At 42.5% G+C, this 24,764-nt stretch overlaps 3 protein-coding genes across 6 annotated transcripts in view; 2 read left to right on the top strand and 1 right to left on the bottom strand.

Annotated features, from left to right (window-relative positions):
- The window catches only part of arih1 (ariadne RBR E3 ubiquitin protein ligase 1), a 51,162-nt gene extending 46,094 nt beyond the window's left edge, over positions 1 to 5,068 (bottom strand). The window contains exon 1 of one of the 4 annotated variants that reach the window (XM_033015117.1): positions 4,592 to 5,068. In XM_033015117.1, coding sequence (XP_032871008.1) covers positions 4,592 to 4,882 — 291 coding nt within the window. In that variant the 5' untranslated portion in view covers positions 4,883 to 5,068. The remainder of the gene's footprint in view (positions 1 to 4,591) is intronic. The other 3 variants (XM_033015116.1, XM_033015118.1, XM_033015119.1) reach the window with 3 other exon arrangements.
- Positions 1 to 24,764, top strand: part of mtmr10 (myotubularin related protein 10) — a 902,395-nt gene that overhangs the window by 457,031 nt on the left and 420,600 nt on the right. The gene's annotated exons all lie outside the window — the stretch shown is intronic.
- cspg4 (chondroitin sulfate proteoglycan 4) overlaps positions 17,000 to 24,764 on the top strand; it is a 67,682-nt gene continuing 59,917 nt past the window's right edge. The window contains exon 1 of the mRNA XM_033015085.1: positions 17,000 to 17,348. Coding sequence (XP_032870976.1) covers positions 17,255 to 17,348 — 94 coding nt within the window. The 5' untranslated portion in view covers positions 17,000 to 17,254. The remainder of the gene's footprint in view (positions 17,349 to 24,764) is intronic.

Below are 24,764 nucleotides of genomic sequence, written 5' to 3' on the forward strand. Positions count from 1 at the left end.
AAATCAAGCATTGAGAACGGTGCATCAGTCACTTCAGTTATTTACTTTCATCTTGTAGAAAGCCCTGCCATGTTACCGAGCATCTAAGAAGTGTCTCTTTGCATTCTTGGTGGCCTTCTAGACTTCATGTATGACTCAGAATCGTCCGACTTGAACGCCACAGATCTGGTCCTCAGTTCATATCTCCTGGTTCATCCAAGGGACCTGGCTACGGATAGCTCGGATGGTTTTGGAAGGAACAGACTCATCCACTCACTTCCTTCTGAAGTCGGTAATAACCAGGACATATTTATCTGTTGCCGAGTCCTTCGATATTGCCCGATCGACCAAGTTCAAGCAGCCGTGAAGTTGTTCTCTCTGCCTTCCAATGATCAGCAATTCTCCTCACCAGAACTGGACTTTTTAGTCACCAGTCATATACAGGAAGGAGCATAGCCAGGTGATCTGGTTTTCTAAAGCGCAGGTGAGGCTTGGTGTGATAGACATCACTGTCAGTGAAGTGGCATTGGTCAAGAGTATTTGATCCTCGGTGCTGCAGGACGCATGTTAATGGTAGTTCGGAAGCGTCTTCTGCAAGATAGCCTTGTTGAAATCCTTGGCTATTACAGATAAGTGTTGGGGTACACTGTCTTGCGCCTGTTGACTATGGTATATAGTTCCTCAAGTGCTAGCTAAATATCTGCCCAGGGCAGGAGAAAGGCAGCAGTCATGGTGATGGACAAATTCCCTTGGGAGGTAGATGGGATGGCATTTCAATACTAGATATTCCAGATGGGGGAAGCAAGAGTTGGACAGGACCAGCACAAACTGCTCATCATATAACAAATGGCGCTACCACTTCCTTTTCCTGATGCCAACGTCCAATCCATGTTTACAGTCACTGACATACAGTACCTGGAAGTCCAGCATCCACTGCACTTCCAGGTACTGTACTTAGCGTGCCTTTGTGTCATGGAGTCAGATCTGTGTCCATTCGGCTATAGTAACAATAATAATTTAGATGATCCAGAAGGAGCATGTTAATTGTTTAAAACAGGTACATTGATTCATGTTTAAAACATGTATATTTAACATTATTCTGCCCAGCTGCCTGCAAAATGTCGCCATATATTGACATCTTTCTTTTGCCCCTCCAAATGAGGGCTATGCACTTTCCCATTAGCCATGCAATTCAGGTTCTGAGGTTATCAGTGTGGAATGAAAAACAAGGCTTCCGTATCAATACTCAAAGCTAAGTCTGATTTGTCCGACAGATTGATGAGTATTAGGCTAGTCACAGCTTTGATGTTGCTTCTGTGCTGACTCCTCCATGGGGAAATGCAGCAGATGCAAGTGTGTAGGGTTCCCACCTGCATCAACATAAATGGAATTATACAGTAGAGAATGTTGATACCCTCCAGATTTGGAGAGCAATTGGGATGTTATGTCACAATTTTACATATTTAGGCTGCACTTGGGAGTACAGCGTGCAATTCTGGTTGACACACTAGGAAAAATGCGGTTGCCCTGAAGTGAATACATTCACCAGGAAATTGTCTAGATTGACAAATTCTCTAAATTAGGTTTAAGGTGAGACAAAAGAGTTTTAATGGGGATTTTTAGACTGGTTGATATCTGGAACTCATTGGCAGTAATGAAATCAGATACAATCACTATGTTGAAGAGGTATTCAGACTGGCTGAATGCAGAAGGCATAAGAAGGATGTACATCTAATGTGGGTAAATCCAATTAGTGTAGATAGGGGAAACTGTCAGCATGTAACATGAAGGGCTGAAGTGCCATTTTTGGTACAACACAACTCTATATATCACAGGGGAAGAATAGTCTACTTGAATTGGAACTTGGAGAGCAAATCTATGAAGCCCATCCCAGAGGCTAATTCAGCTTGTGGAAGAAAATTCAGAGACAAGGGAAATCCCAGGTTTACATCAAACTTGTGTTGAACTAGCAGGCATCAGAGCAATAAGCAAAGTAATATTGCAATTAATAGCCACATTCATGTGAGTTAGTGGACAAACAATGTTCAGAAATCTACCTACTTGAATGGATCTGAGGTAAGGAATGAATTAGATTTATTTTATCAATAATCATTCAAATGGCACATAAATACAGGAAATAAATACTGATGGAATATATACCGTTATATCCAGATGATTTAATGCCATAACAGAGATTTGTACTTAAGACTGTATGCAGAAAACTGAGGATAGTTCTGCACACTTCATGTGAGGAACGTATGCAGGCAGGAAGACAGAACATAGTCGCTTGGATTTCAACACTTATACCACAAAGCAATGGAATCACCAACTGCTTCTTGGAATTTTGAAAACTGACAGTCATTTGACTGAGGATATTAAAAGGAAGCAATGAGATAGATAGACAGAAAGAAGCACCACCTGTCGGATGGGAGAATAGAAAAGGATAAAAATTACAACACAGAACCAACCCTTTCAACAGTGAAGGTAGGAAATGCATGCCGATAAAAATGTGGAACTCTTCCACAAATGGTACCTAATTTTAAACCCAGGATTGATGGATTTTTGTAATCAAAAGCATTGAAAGGTTTAAGAAAGAGACAAGCTCAACCACAAACTCAATGAATGGCTTAGTAGACTCATTGGACAGTTCAAATAATTAGCCCACCATAACTGTTAACTTGAGAAATCAATTTTTCTGGCACTTATGCAATAAACGTGGAGAGCTGGAACATCTGGTGTTGTAACGAGGCACATTCGCCAAACACCAGAGAGAGAGAGAGAGAGATATGCTAACGGACCACTGCCATAACCACCAAGATGAATCCTATAGGTCAGCAACCATTCCATGTTGGCAGATTTTCCTATCAACCACAATGAGCAACAAATATTGCAGTCTTCAAAGGAACTTGATTGGAGTACTGGAAATTGGCCATGGTTCTTCTCAAGAAACCCGAGAACACATTGGTCAACAGGGCATATCTGAAGTCTGTTCAGCAAATGATCTTTGAATTGCAATGTTTATAAAATATCCAGGTAACCTGCAATGAACTGGGGTTTGCCAATTCTAATACACACTGGAATGGATTAACCCCATCTCAATATTCCACCATTGTTTTTCAACAGAAGATGAACTTCACTGAAATATCACTAAATCACACTTCAAATATTAGATGTTTTGGAAATGGGGGAACTGGGAAGGAGAGGGAATGGATAGAGAGGGAAAGCAAGGGCTATTTGAAGTTAGAGAAGTCAATGTTCATACCGCTGGGGTATAAGCCACCCAAGCGAAATATGAGGTGCTGTTCCTCCAATTTGTACTGGGCCTCGCTCTGACATTGGAGGAGGCCCTGGACAGAAAGGACATGGCCTCCTGGACAGCAAGAGCAGAGCTACAGGATATCGAGGAGATCCCAGTGAGAGCCTCATCCATAATGGAAGAGGGGAACCCCCATTTCTTAAGGACATTAGGACATCTCCGATGTTGAGAGAGATGCCTTGATTTAGGTGTGGCTGATGCGCGTGACCCCGCAACCACTTCATATGATAGAAAAGATTTCAAATCAAACAAATAAATATCAATGAACCTTAATGTTGAAATTAAGAAAATACTAATTTGCATCAACATGTGGAGAGAGAAACAGTTGAAGGTAAATAGATTAAGTTTCAACAAAGGTATGGAAGAATGTGGAACTGACACATTAAAATATTATGGACAATTTTTTATTAAATATCAGAATGTACCATCCTTAAAATATGTACCCCGGGTGGTGCCTTTAACAAACTTCTTCCAATACTAAGTACAAGCTTCCAGCTTAATTTTTGTTTACCGAAATTGTAGGCTGATTGTTAGGCATCAAATTATATTGGTTGCATCCCTTTCCCAATATTTGGGCAATGTTTATGATATTCTTGATACTGCTTGACCATTTTTGTACTTTTCAGATGAAATGTCTGGTTGAGGCAACAAGGACAGTACTAATAAAATCCACATCTAAAACATCTGGCCAATCAATAAATAGTAGTTAGTCTGGCAGCTAGTTTAAGCCAGCTCAACTAAACATCAATTTTAGCTGACACAGTAGAAATATACTGAAATTCAAATAGAAAAACCCTATATTTCAGATATTGGACTGTATATTACATTCCAGTTAACTTATCCAAATACATTAAGCAATGGAAATACAGAAATGCAATGGTCTATAAGGAGAGATGAACTGCATCAAAATGACACTCCATTTCCTAATATCATACACATGCACGCTACACAGTGTATTAAACAAAACTAAGATCATATATGACCCAACCAGTAAGAAAATAGATGATCTACCATTCTGGCATTTGCCCAGACCCTATTCAGGCCTTGGGGCCCTGCAGAAAACTAGCCACTGGCAACAATCCCAAGAAAACCAGTCAAACAGGGGTAAATTGACCAGGCAAAGTCTCTCTCCTCCTCGCAATGGCCCAATGTACCCCTGCGTTCCCACCCGCATCACACTCCCCTACTTGCACCCCAGAGCCCCAAGTCTTTAGTCCTTCCACTCTGCAGGGCCCGGGTCATGTGCGGCCTGTCTACTCGGGCTTTCCTCCGGTACGATGGCCGGATAAGGCTTACCTCGATGACCTCGTTGACCTCCCGAATGCACTCCACCATGTGCTGGACAATCTGCTCGGCGCTCAGCACCTCATAGCGGTAATCCTCTTCTTCCTGCTCGGCTCCCAGGCCTCCCAGCCCGCCCAGGCCTCCCAGGCCGCCGCCGCCGCCACCGCCAACCCCGTCGCCGTCCTGCCCGGGCTCCAGGCCGGGCTCCTGCATCTCCACCTCGCCGATCTCGAAGTTGTCCTCGGGCTCGCTCTCCTCGCTGTACTCGTCCTCGTCATACATGTAGCCCTCGTCCGAGTCCATGGTGGCGCCGGTGGCGGGTGTGAGCTGCCGGTGTGTGGGGGTGTCCCTGCCTCAGCCTCAGGCTCCTCTCCTCTCCGCTCCTCACCGCACTCCCCCCGGCAGCGCTACCGCAACAAAGGGACTGGGCCGCGCTCTCTCTCTCCCGGCGACGCGCGCGCCCGCCCGCCTCCGCCGTCACTTCCGCCCCGCAGACGCACCGCTTCCGCTACACAATAGTGCCCCTCTGTGACGTCAACGGCCGCTCGCCGCTCCGCCGGTTCCACGCGCTTGGCGGGAAGCGCGCGATCGATCGATCGTCCGGCCGTCCGTCTCCATCCAAATTACCTCACAGTCACTGTCCACCCGCCCGCCCGGTCACTCTCCCTCAGCTCTCCCCTTCTCCCCTTCTCCCCTCTTCCCCCCCTTCTCCCCTCTTCTCTCCCCTTCTCTTCCCTCCAAACTACCTCACAGTCACTCTCCCTCACCTCCCCCTCTCCCCTCCTCCCCTCTTCCCCCCCTTCTCCCCTCTTCTCCCCCCTTCTCTCCCTTCTCCCCTCTTCCCCCCCTTCTCCCCTCTTCTCTCCCCTTCTCTTCCCTCTTCCTCCTCTCCTGTCCCCTTCTCCCCTCTCCCCCCTTCTCCCCTCTCCCTCCTCTTCCCCTTCTCCCCTCTTCCTCCCCCTTCTCCCCCTTCTCCCCTCTTCCCCCCTCCCCTCTCCCCCTTCTTCCCTCCTCCCTCTTCCTCCTCCCCTCTCCCTCCTCCCTCTTCCCTCCTCCCCTCTCCCCTCTTCCCTTTCTCCCCTCTTCCCCTCTCCCCTCTTCCCTCTTCCCTCTTCCCTTCTCCCCTCCTCCCTTCTCCCCTCTTCCCCTCTCCCCTCTCTCCCCTTCTCCCCTCTCCCCTTCTCCCCTTCCCCCTCTCCCTTTCCCCTTCTCCCCCCTCTTCCCCCTTTCCCTCCTCTCCCCTCCCTCCTCTCCCCTCCCCCTCTCCCTTCTCCCCTCTCCCCTCTCCCTTCCCCTCTTCCCCTTCTCCCCTCTTCCCCTTCTCCCCTCTCCCCCTCTCCCCTTCTCCCCTTCTCCCCTCTACCCTTCTCCCCTCTCCCTCAGCTCCACCCTCTCACCAGTCAAGGAGGAGGAGAAGGGAATGCCCGGTCAGTGCTCTCTCTCTGAGTCATTTCCACATTTATTTATTTATTTGTTTATTTTTGAGCCATCTTACTCGCAACTTTTCAGGTAAACCGCCACCAGAATTCCAATTGAAGTTCAAAACTTTCAAGGAGAAAATTAATTCTCCCCAACTGGAAACAAACCGAATCCACCCGTCGAGATGAGTACATGATTCCTGTGTTGGGCAGATAGATGTTTTAGCCCTTCATCTGATGAAATCCAAAGTTGTCCACATTCCTTCCATTTTGTAGCTTTCAAGCAAACTTCGACTGAAGTTACTGCAGACATCCACTGTGCTGGAGTGAAGGGTTTGGGTTATCTGTTGGGCATGAATGAGGAGTCGTGGGGTATCAGAGTGATCTTTGAGGTAATTTATGCTGAATACTGTGCTGCTTACTTAGAATATGGGCTTAGTTTCTATAGATTTACTATGTAAGCTGTGTTGTCACATTCCTTATTGGTTTTGAGAAGATGGTGGTGAGGCGTGTTGGATTTCAACAATGCCCATTGGGTTGGGAACTCCAGGCTTTAGACACTACAACAATGAAGAAAAATATAGTGAATAACAAAGGGGAAGCTACATGCAGGCGATGCTATAAGAACATAAGTAATAGAAATCAGCACAGGCTTTTTGGCCCTGTCCACCTTTTGGCCTCTACCTCATCGTCACTTTCCTGCATTAACCTGCGTACACCGCAAGAAATTACAAAGAATTGTTGGCGTTGCCCAGACCATCACGCAAACCAACCTCCTGTCCGTTGACTCCATCTACACTTCACGCTGCCTCGGCATGGCCACCAGCTTAGTAAAGGATAAGTCTCACCCTGCAAGAGGTACAGAAGTGTGGAAACGCTGTCCTGACCTACCATCTACCTCATTGGAGACCTTCAAACTATATGTAATCGGACTTTACTGGACATTATCTTGCACTAAATGTTATTCCCTTTACCATGTACACCGTGGACAGCTTGATTGTAATGTATAGCGACTAGACCTATACATAATATTTCAAGTGTGGACTCACCAGGTCTCTATACAATTGCAGCAAGTCTGTCCTCTGCTGTAAATCCTCTTGTAATAGAGACCAAGTTACCCTTTGCCTTCGCTTGAACACCTTCCAGTTTCTCATCATTTAGAAAACATTGCTTTGCTATTTTTTCTCCCAAAGGAGGCAATCTCCTACTTTTCTACATTAAAGTTTTCCATCTGCCTTGTGCTCACGATTCACTTAGCCCTTTTATATCCTCTGCAAACCTCGCTGAATCCTCTGCGCACCCATCTTAAGATCACCAGCTAACCTGGATATGTTACACTTCATCCCTTCATCCAAATCATTGACACTGATTTTGGGCAGCTGGGGATCCTGCACTAGTCCCTGCCACAATGTAATTGTCACGTTTCAGCTGGAAAATTACATGATTATTTCTTCACTCTGTTTTGGCCCGTTAATTATTCCTTAATCGATATCGGTATTCTACACCAATTACCTTTGCTGTAATTTATCATTTTCATCATCAAAATATTCTGAATGTCCAAATGTTCCACATTCATTTATTCATTTTCCCCATCACTTAAAAGGTACTTAAAATACTGAGTAGGACAGGCAGGATCTGTGGTAAAAGAAAACCACCTTCATTTTCGACTTCCACCTTATTCACTCCATTAAATGCTCATCTGTGACTTTTTTCTTCCCTTCCTTGGTTCTATAACTCCAACTCCAAGGATCAGTTTTTTTTAATGTTTTATGTTCAATTCTAAAGTGTTGTGTTTATCTTATTTGTGTGCTGCATGGTAACTCAAATTTCACTGCACCAATTGGTGTATGTGACAATAAATGTCCTTTGTCCTTTGTCCAGTTAGTGATCATTGTGCAAATGTTCCAGTAAAAATCAATACTTTTAAAGAAAGAAAAGAGAACATTTGAAATGTTGAACGAGAACCTTCTGAACAAATAAAGCTTAACGCTTTTCCATTCTCAAGTGTACTCGCGACTTATCCCTGCCAGTGCAAGATGTAACATTGCAGTCCTGTGCAGTCTCATGAAAGTTATCCACTGCCATGGAATGAAAACAAATTGTTTTTGTGCTACAAACAAGTCTCAAAAATCCTATGGCAATGTGAACAAATGTGGATGTATCTGGAGCTGTAATAAAGAAAGGTTCTTAAAAATCATCTGTTATTTGCATATAAATGTTATAGCTAATGTTATATACGGAGATTCGGCATGTCAAAGAGGATTCTCCTAAACTTCTACAGGTGCACGGTTGAGAGCATTCTGACTGGTTCGGCAACTTGAACGTCCAGGAGCGAAAAAGACTACAAAAAGTTGTGGCCACTGCCCAGTCCATCACCAGCTTTTGACCTCCCCACCGTCGAAGGGATCTATCGTAGTCGCTGCCTCAAAAAGACAGCCAAAATCGTCAAGGACCCACGCCATCCTGGCCACACACTCATCTCACCATTGCCATCAGGAAGAAGGTACAAGAGCCTGAAAACTGTAACGTCCAGGTTCAGGAACAGCTGCTTCCCCCACAGCCATCAGGCTATTAAACAACATTGAATAAGCTCTGAGCTCGGAACTGCAAAAGACTATTATTATTTGTTATTTGCACTATATTTGTTATTTGTTGAACTTTTTCTTTTTTTTCTTTCCGTTATGTACAACGTTTACATATTCACATATTCTGTTATGCTGCAGCAAGTAAGAATTTCATTGTCCTGTCCGGGACATATGACAATAAAACACTCTTGACACTTACAGACATATGACAAATGTGGACTTGTCTTAAGTTGCCAGTACAGTACACAACTAGGATGAGCAACAATCAGAACATGTGGCAAAGAATATCTCTTTGGAGCACTGTTATGAAAGCTGGAGTCTCCAGAAACATACAGAATGACATGTGCATAGTACAATTCCCCCATGTAGCCCCTTGGAGGAGCAGAGGGAGTGTACCGTTTATGTTATTTATGATAATCTACTGCCCTCTAGTGGCTACTTATTTATATTCCACATCATGTCTGTAATTGCTGGATGAACTTCACAAATTAGTGACTGAGTTGGGGACTAAAGTCTATTGTGCAAAGGTAACATTTACTTTTATTGATTGCAGAAACTTTCAAAGATTAGTAAACTTCTTCATTGCAGCAGATGGGGTGAGCAGTTTACCGATTTAAACAGATTTTATGATGATTTTAAAAATCCCATTAAAGTCTGGCTTTGGAGTAATTTACCTAAGCAACTATTGCTTTCATTGTATTATGCACTCCTTGATGCGTTGCGAATAATTACTCCATTCCAGGGATGTGAGTGATTTGTAAGTGTGAGGCGTTGTACTTTGAGGGGTCGAATGTAAGGGGAAAGTATACATTTAATGGCCAAGAACTTTACCAACATTGAAGTCCTAAGGGATTTGGGATCCAAGATTATAGCTCCCTGAAAGTGACAACGGATAGAATGGTAAAGAAGGAGAATAGTATGTTTGCCATTATTGGAATGGAGTATAGGAGTTGGAAGTCATGATGCAGCATTATAAAACTTTGGTTGCCACATTTGGGTTATTTTGTGTAGTTCTAGGCCCTATTACAGATTGTATGTGGATGCTTTGGAGAGGGAGCAATAGAGGTTTACCAGAATGCTCCCTGGATTACAGGCTATCCGCTATAAGGAGACGTTGGACAAAATTGCATTGTTTTCATCAAAGTCTGCGAGGAGACCTGAGAGGAGTATATAAAATTATGAGAGGCATAAATAGGGTAGATAGTCAGAACCTTTCTCTCGGGGGAAATGTCAAATACAATAAGCCATAATTTTAAGGTAAGTGGGGGAATGTTTAAAGGACATGCAAAACAAGAGTGGTGCGTGCCTGGAATGTGCTGCCAGGGATACTGGTGCAAGCTGATATGACAGGGAAATGTAAAAGGCTTTTAAATAAGCACATGGGTATGCAGGAAATGGAGTGATATAAATCACATAGGCAGAGAAGATGAGTTGTCGTCATGTTCGGCACAGACAATTTAGGGCAAAGTGCCTTTTCCTGTGATCTGTTCTATGTTTGTGAGGTCTGCTGCCAAAGCAACTGAGACCCTACAATGGATTGGGTGGCATGCTCTGACATGTCTGGGACACTCTCAGACAGCAAGCTCTGAGAGTGTCCCAGAGAGGGGGTGGGGGTCAGAGACCTCTGAGACATGAGGGAGGCTAGAGACCCTGGTGGAAGTATGAGCAAACTGGATGATCTGACTCATTGTAGTAAAAACCTGATAATGAGGGAGTAATTATTTCTGCAGCATCACAACCTTGGAATGTTTGTCCACGTCAGAAATTTGAAAATACATAAGTGGACTTCAGGTGCTTATCTTCTTTTTCGGAGTAGAAATTACTTCAGAGCATATCATTAAATAATCTACTGTGAGAAGCAAAAGCAGATCTTGGCAATAAGGTACATACTATTTTGGGAGATGGTGTGCTAATGTTTGTGCTGGGCTTTTATGTGCTACTGATATAGGGAATGAAGGGTCTCAATGATATTCTGTTTCTTCTCCACTTTACATGATCATAGAAGCGTAGAGAGATAGAGCATGGAGCCTTTGGGCCATCAAGTCCATACCAACAATTAATACCCATTTTACACTAATCCTACATTAATCCCATTTTTGATTATTTTCAATTCCCCTCAGATTCTACCACTCACCTGCACAATGAAGGCAATTTATAGCAACCAGTTAACCAACCAGATTTCACTGAACACCTCCGCTCAGTCCGTCTTAACCTACCTCATTTCCCGGTGGCTCAGCACTTCAACTCCCTCTCCCATTCCCAATCTGACCTTTCTGTCCTCGGCCTCCTCCATTGTCAGAGTGAGGCCCAGCGCAAATTGGAGGAACAGCACATATTTCGCCAGTTTACAGCCCAGCTGTAAGAACATTGACTTCTATAACTTCAGATAACCCTTGCTCTCTCTCTCCATCCCCTTTCCCTTCCCAGTTCTCCCACTAGTCTTACTGTCTCCGCCTACATTCTATCTTTGTCCCACCCCCTCCCCTGACATCAGTCTGAAGAAGGGTCTCGACCTGAAACGTCGCCCATTCCTTCTCTCCAGAGATGCTGCCTGTCCAGCTGAGTTACTCCAGAATTTTGTGTCTACCTTTGATTTAAACCAGCATCTGCAGTTCTTTCTAACACAAACTAACCAACCAGCATGTCTTTGGGTTGTTGGAGGATTCAGCAGCACCCAGGAGTACACTCATGGGTCATAGGTAGGAGATGCACACTCCACACCGACACCAGCACCTAAAGTCTGAATTTCACCCAGGCAGCTGCTGTACCAGATGTACCATGATGTTTCCTTTAGATCAATGGCAATTATGCAATTTTCAAGATTTCAAGATATCCTTGCAATGTGGATTCTATCTACAGGCACAGGGGATATAAACTTTACTGTACATCAACTCCAAAATTAAGTTTCAGTACAATCACCTCTCATTGAACTTCAAATATCCCTTGCTTTCCCTCTCTCTCCATCCCCTCCCCCTTCCCAGTTCTCCCACCAGTCTTACTGAGACCCTGGACAAGAAGAGACAGAGCGGCTGTACTTTTTGAGAAGACTCCGCTCCTTTAACGTCTGCAGTTAAGTGCCTCAGATGTTCTACCAATCGGTGGTAACCAGTGCCATCTTCTTCGCTGCCGTGTGCTGGGGCCGCAGGGCAAAAGATGACGCCATTAGAATTAAATTCATCAGGAAGGCTGGCTCTGTCCTGGGGGCGGAGTTGGATTAATGGGAGGTGTTCTTGGAGGGGAGGATGCTCCTCAAACTGCAGAGCATCCTGGACAATACAGCTCACCCCCTCCATGACACACTGGTCAACCTGAGGATTACTTTCAGCAACAGACTGGTTCCAAGATGCAGGACAGAACGCCACAGGAGTTCCTCTTCCCAGTGGTTGTCAAACTGTACAACTCCTCCTCCTTCTGTTGTGGGGCAGACTGAGACTGACCCCCCCCCCCCCCCCCCTACTCCCCAATTTTTTGTTTTTATGACTGTTGGCAGATCAATTTCCTTCCTGGGATAAATAAAGTTCTATCTTATTGTATCGTAGACCTCAACCATTTGTTCAGTTCCAGTTTTGCCTGCCAAGCTTTAACTCCAATTTTCCAGGACAAGATCTGTTTTGATCCCATTAAAACTGGCCCTGATCCATTTGACTATTTTACCTTTGGGGTACTCCATATCATTTTCCATACTGGTTCTGAACCTTAATATGATCACTGTTGCCTATATATTTTTCCCATCATTATCTTCCCATCTTGTATCTTTGCTCCTCTTAACCTGGTTCATCTCGCAGCCTAATTCCTCTCATATATTGTTTCTTCTTCTTCTTGCGTATGGCGTGCACAGCCTAAAGTTGTCGACAACTTGTTCTATTTTCTTATTTGATTGTGCACGCCGGGTTGATTGCATTTGTCGAAACAGGGCGGACCACGTGAAGGTTGTAATCTCCCATCCCATATATTGTTTAATATTTAGTCTGTTTCATTTCTTTTGTTAATAATTGTATTTGTAATTTAATCCACAATAATGGTGCAGCATATTTATAGTGAACTAATTATGTTGTTGTACCTGTAACCTAAATTGACAGGAAAATGGTTAAAAAAAAGTGTACTGTAGTCATGGTTACGGTAAACCAAAAGTAACGGAACATCAAGTGCATTTTCATTTTTGTTTAAAAAAATGTTTGTTGGATTATTCACACAAAGCGAAATTTGCAAAAATGCATGAATTGTGAGAATTGAGAAAGTCGCATTCAACGAAGTACCATGTATGGTAAAGAAATGTGTGTTGATGAAGTCAGAGCTAGGTCATTTAAGCAGAGTAATAACAGGAAATGAACAATTTAGCCTTTGGAGCAAAATTATAGGAACTACATTGTGGAGTTAAGAAAATATGAAGGAATAGAATCAAGAACCGAGTGCCTAAACAAATACACAAGCATGATGGTAGAGAGGTCCCAAAGACATGATGTTACTGTTTTGGATATTATATTACCCCAGGCTCAGTGGAAGGATTAGACCACAGCACCATGGCCTGGGCTGATCCTACCATTGCCATTAACTTAGTAATCTAATACCATCAGTTGCAGGATTCATCAAGTTTGTGGTTGGGGCACAATAGGTTGTTAGAGCTAACGATCATAGCTCTATGATCTTTGGTTAGAGCTGTTTAAACAACTGGGTTAGTTTTATTAGCATTTTTATATTTTCCAGCATTCACCATGGAGTTTAAGGCTAATGAGATTGCAGAGTTACCTTGACATCCATGTGTTAATGCCACTCCTTTCAAAAGATGCAATGAGGAACTTTACAATAATAATTGTCATCGGTGTCATGTAAGTCCTCACCATTATTTGTACCTTTTCTCCTAAAACGGTATATAAATGAACATTCTAATGTACTCTTTAAAAATGCCATCTCCTTCTTACCACCTCTAAACCCATGTTCTGCTGATGATCTTGTAGATAACTTTAACTCCAAAATTGTGAAAGTTATAGATGTCATTGCACCTGTTACGGTTAAAACGATTTCTGGTAAGCAAAAGGCACCCTGGAGAAAAGCTGCTTTTGTAACAGCCCAGAAAAGAGAATGCCGGAGAGCTGAGCGCATCTGGCGGAAAACAAAACTTCATATTCACCATGACATCTATAAAGAGAGCCTCCGTGCCTACAATTTAGACTTAAAAAGTGCTAGAGAAACATTTTTCTCCAATATCATTAACAACAACACTAATAAGGCAAAAACCCTATTTGCAACTGTTGACAGACTGACCAACCCCCCAACACAATTACCACCTGAACTCCATTCCACGCAGAAATGCAATGAGTTTGCATTATTCTATACAGATAAAATTGAAGGCATCAGACGTGCCATCAATATCACCGCTTCAAACAAAAATGTTGGATCACCACCCTGTTTAGGCAAAGGTAACGTGGCAATGATGACATGCTTTAATGTCATAGACTCTAAAACTCTTGTGGAAACGGTGACACAACTAAGGCCATCCACCTGCTGCCTTGATGCTTTACCTACCAACTTCTTTAAGAATGTTTTTGACTGCCTAGCAATAGACATACTGCAAATAGTTAACAGCTCTCTTCAATCAGGCAATTTCCCAAAAGCCTTGAAAACTGCAGTTATTAAACCTCTTTTAAAAAAGCGGAGCCTAGATGCCTCTATTATTAACAACTATAGACCAATTTCAAACCTATCTTTCATAAGTAAAATCATTGAGAAAGTTGTCCTCCAGCAACTTAATCAATTCCTGGCTTCAACTGGCTGCTACGACAACTTCCAGTCAGGATTTCGACCTCTTCATAGCACCGAGACCGCTCTTATTAAAGTTGTAAACGACATCCGTCTTAACACAGACTCTGGCAAAGTTTCAATATTAATGCTATTAGACCTCAGTGCTGCATTCGACACTGTTGATCACTCAATACTTTTGGACAGGTTGGAGAAATGGGTGGGGCTCCCAGACACAGTCTTAAGTTGGTTCAGGTCATATTTACAAGATAGGAACTATTTTGTTTCCATTGGCGACTTTGTATCAGAACCAACCAACGTGACGTGTGGAGTACCGCAAGGTTCGATCTTAGGGCCCTCTTTATTCAACATCTACATGCTCCCACTAGGGCAAATCATGCGAAATAATAATATTGACCACCACTGCTATGCCGATGACACTCAAATCTATGTAGCGCTATCACCAAATGACTATCGCCCCATAGATCTGTTGTGCCAGTGCATTGAGCAAGTCAAAGACTGGATGTGCCAAAATTTTCTCCAACTAAATAAGGACAAAACGGAGATAATTGTTTTTGGTGCTAAAAAAGAAAGGCTTAAAGTAACCCAACACCTTCACTCTCTGTCCCTGAAAACTTCAAACAAAGCCAGAAATCTTGGGGTCATTATGGATTCAGATTTAAATTTCGACAGTCACATCAAATCAGTAACAAAATCGGCCTACTATCACCTCAAAAACATAGCAAGATTAAGAGGACTCATGTCAGCTCAAGACTTAGAAAAACTTGTACATGCCTTTATTAATAGTAGGCTAGATTATTGTAACGGTCTCCTTGCAGGTCTTCCAAAAAAACTGTCAGGCAGCTACAGCTTGTTCAGAACGCTGTTGCTAGAGTTCTAACAAAGACCAAAAAATTTGAGCATATTACACCAATTCTTAAATCCTTACATTGGCTCCCTGTATGTCAGAGAATTGATTTTAAAATCCTGCTGCTCACCTATAAATCACTACATGGTTTAGGGCCAAAGTATATCACTGACATGCTTCCACTATATAAGCCTTCTAGACCGCTAAGATCTTCTGAAACCAATCTGCTAGTGATTCCCAGAGTAAATACAAAACATGGGAAAGCAGGATTTAGTTACTATGCAACAAATAGCTGGAATAAACTTCCTGAAGATTTAAGACTTGCCTCAACTTTGACCACTTTTAAAACAAGACTGAAAACTTTTATGTTTACTTTAGCTTTCAGCTAAATCTTAACTACATTGCACTTTTAACTTTTGCACTTTTTATAATGCATTTTTAATTTTGCTTTTCTTTTCTTTTAGTTCTTCTATTTTATTTCATTTTATTATTTCATTTATTGTATGACATGTTTTTATGTGAAGCACTTTGTGTCTGCCTCGTGTATGAAATGAGCTATATAAATAAAGTTGCCTTGCCTTGCCTTGCCTTGCCTAATACAATGTGCAGTCAAGCTGGTTAATAATTTATTTTCAAAAACCCCCCCCCCCCCCCCTAACTTCCTCTCCTCTCCTCTTGTGTAAAATAGTTGGTGCTTTCCATATCATACCCCTTATCACCCTAATATATAAAGATTAAAGTAACTTTTTCCAACTGTTACCTCTGGGTCTGAACTGTGGATGAGATGAATGATGGTGCTCTCAAAAGAAACAGAAGCAGGTCGGTTAGGTAGTCCTCCGGCCTGCTCCATTATTCAGTACGACCATGGCTGATAAAAACATTGGGCTCCATCCGCAGGCAAATTCCTTACAGTCCAAAAATCTATCCATCTCTGTTGAAGCTACAGTAACCATAGCTTTCTCTGGTGAATTCGAAGATTTACGAACCACTGAGAGGAATATGTCTTCCTTCCTCTTCTCTGGAATGTTGAATATTTACCCCAGAATATGCACCCCCTTCCAGATTCCCTAACCTGGAGGATCAATAGATGTAAGGTGAGGGGAGAAAGATTTAATAGGAACTTGAGGGGCAATCTTTTCACACAAAAGTTGTCGGTTATATGTAACGAGCTGCCAGAGGTGCTGTGTAGCTCATCATCGATTCCCAAAATATTGCAGGTGAAATCTGTCAAAGTAACCAAAATGAGTTACTACAGTACAGATTGTATCCTTATCATATCAGTGGTTGAGGTGAAGACTTGAGACCAATAGCAAAACCATTGATCAATTATATAACTAGTCTAATCTGCCTTGAAAAAGTCAAGCTTTGCTTGATCCGCACTCATCCAAATGGTGGTGACTCTCAGCTCTGATGAAGCAAAAAATAATTATTTGATTTACTTCGAATGCATCAATGTAAATAATTGTAACAGGATAACATGCTGGACATTGCATCATCAGTCATGGATGCTCAAATCCTGCCAGGAAAGGCACATGTGGATGATGGGTGACTTCTGTAATAGAGCTGTCAATTGGCTCACTCTGTCCATGCAGCAGGGGAACAAGAAGGAAATGCAGAAAATGTGTTATTTGGCTTATTTCAGTTCAACCTTCAATGATACAGTACTTTAGTCATTCTGCATCATAAAGCTTAATTCAATGTGGAAAATGTGGATTTTGGGGGCAATCACATCAAAAGTGGGATTCCCACCAAAGTAAACATTATGGGCGACTCGGGCAGTGACTCCACCCAGAACACCGTGGTCCGGGAGTTTATCTCCGCATACTTTAAACCTCAAGTGAAGCCGCACAGAGAACGGTTGGATTGACTCATCACTTTATGAATGGAGCTGTGTTGAGCCCCATTAGATATATCGTGTTTTAAAATATCCTGGGATTGTAATGTGTGAGCGTCTCTGTGTGAGAGGGTTGGCCTCTGGAACAGTGGGCTAGTCACTCCCCCCACACATGCACACACACTACTGAAAAAAAATCCTTTCGAAGGCATTTGGAAAGTGCATGAGAGTCAAATGGCTCCTAGGAAGAGATCCGTCTTGCTGGCTACCCCTTCATTGTTACATCTTTTATACATCTTCCTTGCTGATATTGCATCAGCTTCTGGTGGTGAGTGATCTTATTTCAACACTTCAACTGTTTCACTTTTCCCTCCAGTACGCTAACTTTCGCTTAAAGCGAATCTGAGACTGGATCAGTCATTAGCTAGCTGTCGGGAAGTTGAGCGCATGCTTCAGCTCTTGGCATTTCAGTAAGAGGTTTCTGACTACGAGCCTGTTAACCAGATTCCACTTGTTAAGATCAGTGCAGTAAAATATGTTATTTGTGGTGTTTATTTACTCTTTCCACCGGGAGTTCTGGTGCAACGGTAACGATTCCAAGCAACAACTCTCATGTAACACCCGATAGAAGTGCTGGCCGATTCCACCTCTTTTTAAGGGGTAATATCCAGGATCGAGTCGAATAGTTATTTGTAAAATAAATTCGTAAGTCATTTTAATCCCCAAGCAATGAAATCAATTGCTTTAAAGTATCGTCGGACATAGTACACAGATCCGCGGAATGAGAGCGGAAAGAGAGGAGGTATACCTTGCCGGGGTGGGAGGTTTACAATTATGTATGATTTGTTTTTCTCCTATTACATGTTCACGTTCTGTGTTTACGAAACAAACCCACCGATGATCACAGCACATACTTTTATCGCAGAGTTTTATATTCGTATCTACCGGATATATATCACAGCAGAAAAGTCCGTACAAGCAGGGAAGATTTGAACCATTCACCACAATACTGTATCTAACTGGTTGAGAGCAAAGATCACAGAGCAGAGCTTTGGTTGAGAGTGTGATAATGAGATTCAAGTGTAAAGGGAATACAGTGAGATTTAAGTAGGGAGGAACTGCAGATGCTGGATTACACACCGAGGACAGTTACAAAATGCTGGAATAACAGCGGGCAGGCATCATCTCTGGAGAGAAAGAATGGATGAAGTTTCGGGTCTGAAGGAGGGTCCCGATCCGAAACATCACCGATTCCTTCTCTCCAGAAATGCTGCCTGTCCTGAGTTACTCCAGCTTTTTGTGTCTATAGTGAGATTTGAATTTGTTTGATTTGTACAAGTGGAACTGTAGCCTTGCCCTTTTGGCCATCCTTGTTCAAGTGAGAAAGATCGTCTATACTATAGTTGTATAATTCGTATTTAAGTGGCAGAACTATCAGAAACAGACATGCAGAAATCATTTCAAGAAGAACTGAGCGGTGAAGCTGGGCGTGGTGTGCTTGGAATGATTCAGGATGTTCATTCCCTCTGGTTGATGTGAACCTGTGAATCACAAAATATGTGGATAGCTCTGAGACTCATCAATCAAAGCATGGTCCAAAATCAGAGAATGTGTAAAAAGTTACCAAAAAAATGTTCATGTGAGAAAGTACAGAATTGCAAACCTTTCTTGTGCACTTTCAAACCAGTCTCTTGATGTTATCCCTGAGTTAGATTTGAAGTTATGTCTAAAAATGGTCTATTGTTGGGGCATGGGTAAAGCAGCTTATTACATATGTTACAGGAGCCTGATTTCTCTGCCAAACTTTATTTCCATAAATAGATCTGATTTAACATGCATGCACAGCCCAATCTCACATGATTGTTGTAGTTAACTGTAATGTTTAATATCGCTAGGGTAACTACGTAAATAGATTTGCTACCGCATGTGTAGATGTTGTAATGGATCAACTGTGCAGTCTTCAAACTCTTAATTTTTTTATGGATTCAGTTCCATATTAAGTAGAATGTTAGCCAACATGTTGGCTCCCACTATAGAAATAATAACTGCAATGGAGTCGACCTTCAGAGAAATTCATGGGCTGCTGGCCAAGGCAAACGGTACATTTTATTTACCATTCTAACTGAAAATAACAAAATCTAAAAACTATAATCTAATCTTTATATATTGTTTGGCATAGATTATGTTTTAATTCTAAAACCATAAATTCACAGACTGGATGTGTAGGAAGGAACTGCAGATGCTATTTTACACCGAAGATAGACAGCTTTTTTTGTCCCAGTTATAGACACAAAGTGCTGGTGTAACTCAGCGGAGCAGGCAGCATCTCTGGAGAGAGGAATGGGTGACGTTTCAGGTTGAGACCCTTCTTCAGGCTGGATATTTCCTAAATCTAATCAATGAATGATATTAAATAGCAACATGTATTCAATTGGAATGCATCTGCAGCAGAGAAACAAACAACACCTGGAGCATTGATGCCCAAAAATTAGATAGTGCAGCACCTGATTTTAAATTGAAAGCAATCAAGCACCGTAGTATTCAGCGTGACGTGCATGTGCTCATTCTCCGCTGGATGAATGTAAAATATCATACTTATTTTGGCCCCTTGCTGTGAGTCTGGAACACTCACATTACCTTTACAAACTGGGCTTGATGCCTGTATGCTGTATATTCTGAAGAAGGGTCCTGATTTGGAATGTCACCTATCCATGTTCTCCAGAGATGCCGCCTGACCTACTTAATCGCTCCAGCATTTTGTGTCTTTCCTTGATAAACCAGCATCTGCAGTTCCTTCTCTCTGTATCCTTGTAATGTCTTCCCTCCTAACCATAACAATCATCTGAAGAAGGCTCTCGACCCAAAATGGTTCCTATCCATAGCCTCCGCAGATACTGCCTGACCCACTCAGTTACTCCAGCACTTTGTGTTTTACTATTGATTCCAACATTTGCAGTTCCTTGTGTTTCCATAATCACAATCTAGATTGTGCTCTGAACTATCAGGTGCACACTTAACTCTACTGGCACTTTACATCTTCTCAGCAATCACCCTGTTTCTTGGGTCAACACAATAATGATATCTCCAAGAACATAAGAACTAACTGTGGATTGTTCTCCTGATTATCTACTTCAGCATGATAGTCTGCACCTGACGTTGGGTTCACATACGGTATTCTTGTATTCTTGACCCAGAACATGGGGCCTGAGGACCTGTCCAAGTGTTTCAAAAGGTTAAAACCTTGAATATTGTTTCATTCTTGATAATGGGGAATAATGTGTCTTGGCATCTTTTGGAATCTTTGCTGATGGCACAATTTAGGCTTGGGGCTCATTTTGACTAATTATTTAGTTTACCTGGGAGCAGACGAGTAGGAGTACAGGGACAACTGGAATGGCAGTAGAGGGGGCAGAAAGTCTGAAAGTGGTCAAGTGGGAGGTCAAATCCCCTGGTATGTCTATGAAGATGTTCAGAGACCTGTGGAAGGGGGTTACATGGGAGCAGCAGACAACTCTGCCCATTGCAGGAGATGTTGCTTTTACTGTAACATTGCAATTGAGCGAGGGACTTATCAATGTTATAATTAATAGTGCTCCAAGCAGGGTTAAATCTTCACTGGAATTTCCAACTATATCTTTTCAGGAATACCAGCACATTTAAAACAGTTCCTCTCTGTCTCCTGCTCTCTCATTCTTTATTCGTCGTTCAGGGAGTAAAGCATCACTTCAATCACCAGCCTTTTCTTCCCCAACACTGAACTGAGGCTGTTGGCCGGAGTCATGGTGCTTAATACCTGCAGACACAACAATCAAAGAGCACTTCATGAAATCAGCTGCGACTCAGTGCTAAATTTACCACTTAGGATGCACTGAAACACTGACCAGAAAAGTGGAGGATGCACTGAAACACTGACCAGAAAAGTTTCCACATAGAACTGGTTGAGAGAGCAATCCTGTGAGGAAGGATTGCACAGATTGGGGTAATATTCTTAGGACTTAGGAGTAGAAGATTTGGACATGAAACGATTTGACAGGGCAGATGCTGAGAGACTTTTTCCTTTGGCTGGAAATTCGATACCCAGGGGCTTAATGGGAAAATATTGTCTGCCCACATTGTGAATCATTGGAATTCTCTCCATTAGAGATACTTGAAGACAGAATATATTCTAGACTGAGTAAAAATATTTTTGTAATGCAGTGTAAGCAGGGACCAGAGAACTGGATGACAAAGTGTAAATGTGTAAGAAAGGCAGTGAGGGTGAAGCCATGTGGCTGCCATGTGCTCCTGTTTCCAACGTGTTGGATTAAATTATTTCAGTTTTGGCAGCAGCTGGAGTGTGAAGGTTACTTTCATCACGTCACTGAAAGAGTGAAAAACACAAATATGTATTCTCAACCTGATCATGGTCAAATGATCCCCCTTGGAAACATCAGTTGGGTGGTCTTAGGGTGAAGAGTTGGATAGGTTCAGTTTCACTGTCATTCACAGTTGGACAAGTGTGGACACAAAGTTTCCACACGTGGAACTAAGGTACCTGGGGATAGCCGATATAGTATTGAGATTGTATAATAGCTCTATTCAGCATCCCCTGGAGAACTTAGGAAAAAAATCCAAATATAGCTTGGCAAGAATTTCATATAATTTGGACATTATTTATGTCACTTGCCATGTATTTACCAGAAGTTAACCAGTTGGAATAAGATAAGCATACGCCTGGAGTACCTTTCCTGGTTTAGGCTTTCTAGTTCTTTCCCCTCTGCGCTAATTAATTGTGTGATTAAGTAGAAGATAATAACTTGTTATGGAATTGAAAGTGCAAATAACATGAAGTCACTTATGATGGACAGTCTTTCTGTTCCCATTTAATGCACCAGATTCTGACCCCCAGCTGTCTTTAGAGCCTAAAACAGCCATTAACTTATTTGAGTGCAAACAATGCTTCGGTATGGGTTAGATAAAAAAATGGACACCAAGTGGAGGAAAGAATAAACACTGGAAAAGATTGGGATTTTTTTAAAGGATTTAAATTGCAGAGGTTTATCGAGAGAATTTCAAATGGTGGGATGAAGGGTCTTTAATGTTGCTGAAGTATAGAGATAAGGATCTAACAATAGTTCAGCTTCAAAAGGATGAATCAATAATCCATTTGTAATAGTTCTTCTTCTTGAGAATGAAACATAAACCAAAGGAATAGTTAGATCTCAAGCCAGGTGTTGAGCAGCCGGGTTGTTGTCTCTGCGTCAATGTGCGCCAGGCCCTGAGCTCCATTTGGTGGGTGGTAGAGCGGGCACCCAGAAATGTTATGGTTGGCTGTCTGTTGTTCTGCTCCGCATTCACAGGCTGGGCTCTGGCGAAGTCACCATCTACACATGCTGGCATTGAAAGGCCCAACTCCAGTTTAGAAACATAGAAACATAGAAAATAGGTGCAGGAGTAGGCCATTTGGCCCTTCGAGCCTGCACCGCCATTCAATATGATCATGGCTGATCATCCAACTCAGTATCCTGTACCTGCTTTCTCTCCCCCTGATCCCTTTAGCCACAAGGGCCACATCTAACTCCCTCTTAAATATAGCTAATGAACTGGCCTCAACTTCATTCTGTGGCAGAGAATTCCACAGATTCCACAGATTCACCACTCTCTGTGTAAAAAATGTTTTTCTCATCTCAGTCCTAAAATATTTCCCCTTTATCCTTAAACTGTGACCCCTTGTTCTGGACTTCCCCAACACCGGGAACAATCTTCCTGCATCTAGCCTTAAGAATTTTGTAAGTTTCTATAAGATCCCCCCTCAATCTTCTAAATTCTAGCGAGTACAAGCCGAGTCTATCCAGTCTTTCTTCATATGAAAGTCCTGACATCCCAGGAATCAGTCTGGTGAACCTTCTCTGTACTCCCTCTATGGCAAGAATGTCCTTCCTCAGATTAGGAGACCAAAACTGTACGCAATACTCCAGGTGTGGTCTCACCAAGACCCTGTACCGCTGCAGTAGAACCTCCCTGCTCCTATACTCAAATCCTTTTGCTATGAATGCTAACATACCATTTGCTTTCTTCACTGCCTGCTGCACCTGCATGCCTACTTTCAATGACTGGTGTACCATGACACTCAGGTCTCGCTGCATCTCCCCTTTTCCTAATCGGGCACCATTCAGGTAATAGTCTATTTTCCTGTTTTTGCCACCAAAGTGGATAACCTCACATTTATCCACATTATACTGCATCTGCCATGCATTTGTCCACTCACCCAGCCTATCCAAGTCATCTTGCAGCCTCCTAGCATCCTCCTCACAGCTAACACTGCCCCCCAGCTTTGTGTCATCCGCAAACTTGGAGATGTTGCATTCAATTCCCTCGTCCAAATCATTAATATATATCGTAAATAGCTGGGGTCCCAGCACTGAGCCTTGCGGTACCCCACAAGTCACTGACTGCCATTCTGAAAAGGACCCGTTAACTCCTACTCTTTGCTTCCTGTCTGCCAGCCAGTTCTCTATCCACATCAATACTGAACCCCCAATACCGTGTGCTTTAAGTTTGTATACTAATCTCTTATGTGGGACCTTGTCGAAAGCCTTCTGAAAGTCCAGATATAACACATCCACTGGTTCTCCCTTAACCACTCTACTAGTTACATCCTCGAAAAATTCTATAAGATTCATCAGACATGATTTACCTTTCATAAATCCATGCTGACTTTATCCAATGATTTCACCACTTTCCAAATGTGCTGCTATCCCATCTTTAATAATCGACTCTAGCAGTTTCCCCACTACCGATGTTAGACTACCTGGTCTGAAATTCCCCGTTTTCTCTCTCCCTCCCTTTTTAAAAAGTGGGGTTACATTAGCTACCCTCCAATCCTCAGGAATTACTCCAGAATCTAAAGAGTTTTGAAAAATTATCACTAATGCATCCACTATTTCTGGGGCTACTTCCTTAAGTACTCTGGGATGCAGCCTATCTGGCCCTGGGGATTTATCGGCCTTTAATCCATTCAATTTACCTAACACCACTTCCCGCCTAACCTGGATTTCACTCAGTTCCTCCATCTCATTTGACCCCCGATCCCCTGCTATTTCTGGCAGATTAATTAAGTCTTCCTTAGTGAAGACAGAACCAAAGTAGTTATTCAATTGGTCTGCCATGTCCTTGTTCCCCATGATCAATTCACCTGTTTCTGACTGCAAGGGACCTACATTTGTTTTAACTAATCTTTTTCTCTTTACATATTTTTTAAAACCTTTTGCAGTCAGTTTTTATGTTCCTTGCCAGTTTTCTTTCATAATCTATTTTCCCTTTCCTAATTAAGCCCTTTGTCTTCCTTTGCTGGACTCTGAATTTCTCCCAGTCCTCTGGTAGGCTGCTTTTTCTGGCTAATTTATATGCTTCATCTTTTGTTTTGATACTATCCCTGATTTCCCTTGTTATCCACGGATGCACTACCTTCCCTGATTTATTCTTTTGCTAAACTGGGATGAACAATTGTTGTAGTTCATCCATGCAGCCTTTAAATGCCTTCCATTGCATATCCACCGTCAACCCTTTAAGAATCAATTGCCAGTCTATCTTGGCCAATTCACGTCTCATACCCTCAAAGTTACCTTTTTTTAAGTTCAGAACCCTTGTTTCTGAATTAATTATGTCACTCTCCATCCTAGTTTGAAATCTGTTGAGCTTCACCCATGCTCCTCTGGGGAGGTAAGACTCTGGACAAAATTAATGCCATGTGTTGCTTTTAACA

The sequence above is a fragment of the Amblyraja radiata genome, chromosome X (assembly GCF_010909765.2).
Source record: "Amblyraja radiata isolate CabotCenter1 chromosome X, sAmbRad1.1.pri, whole genome shotgun sequence".
Classification (NCBI taxonomy): Eukaryota; Metazoa; Chordata; class Chondrichthyes; order Rajiformes; family Rajidae; genus Amblyraja; species Amblyraja radiata.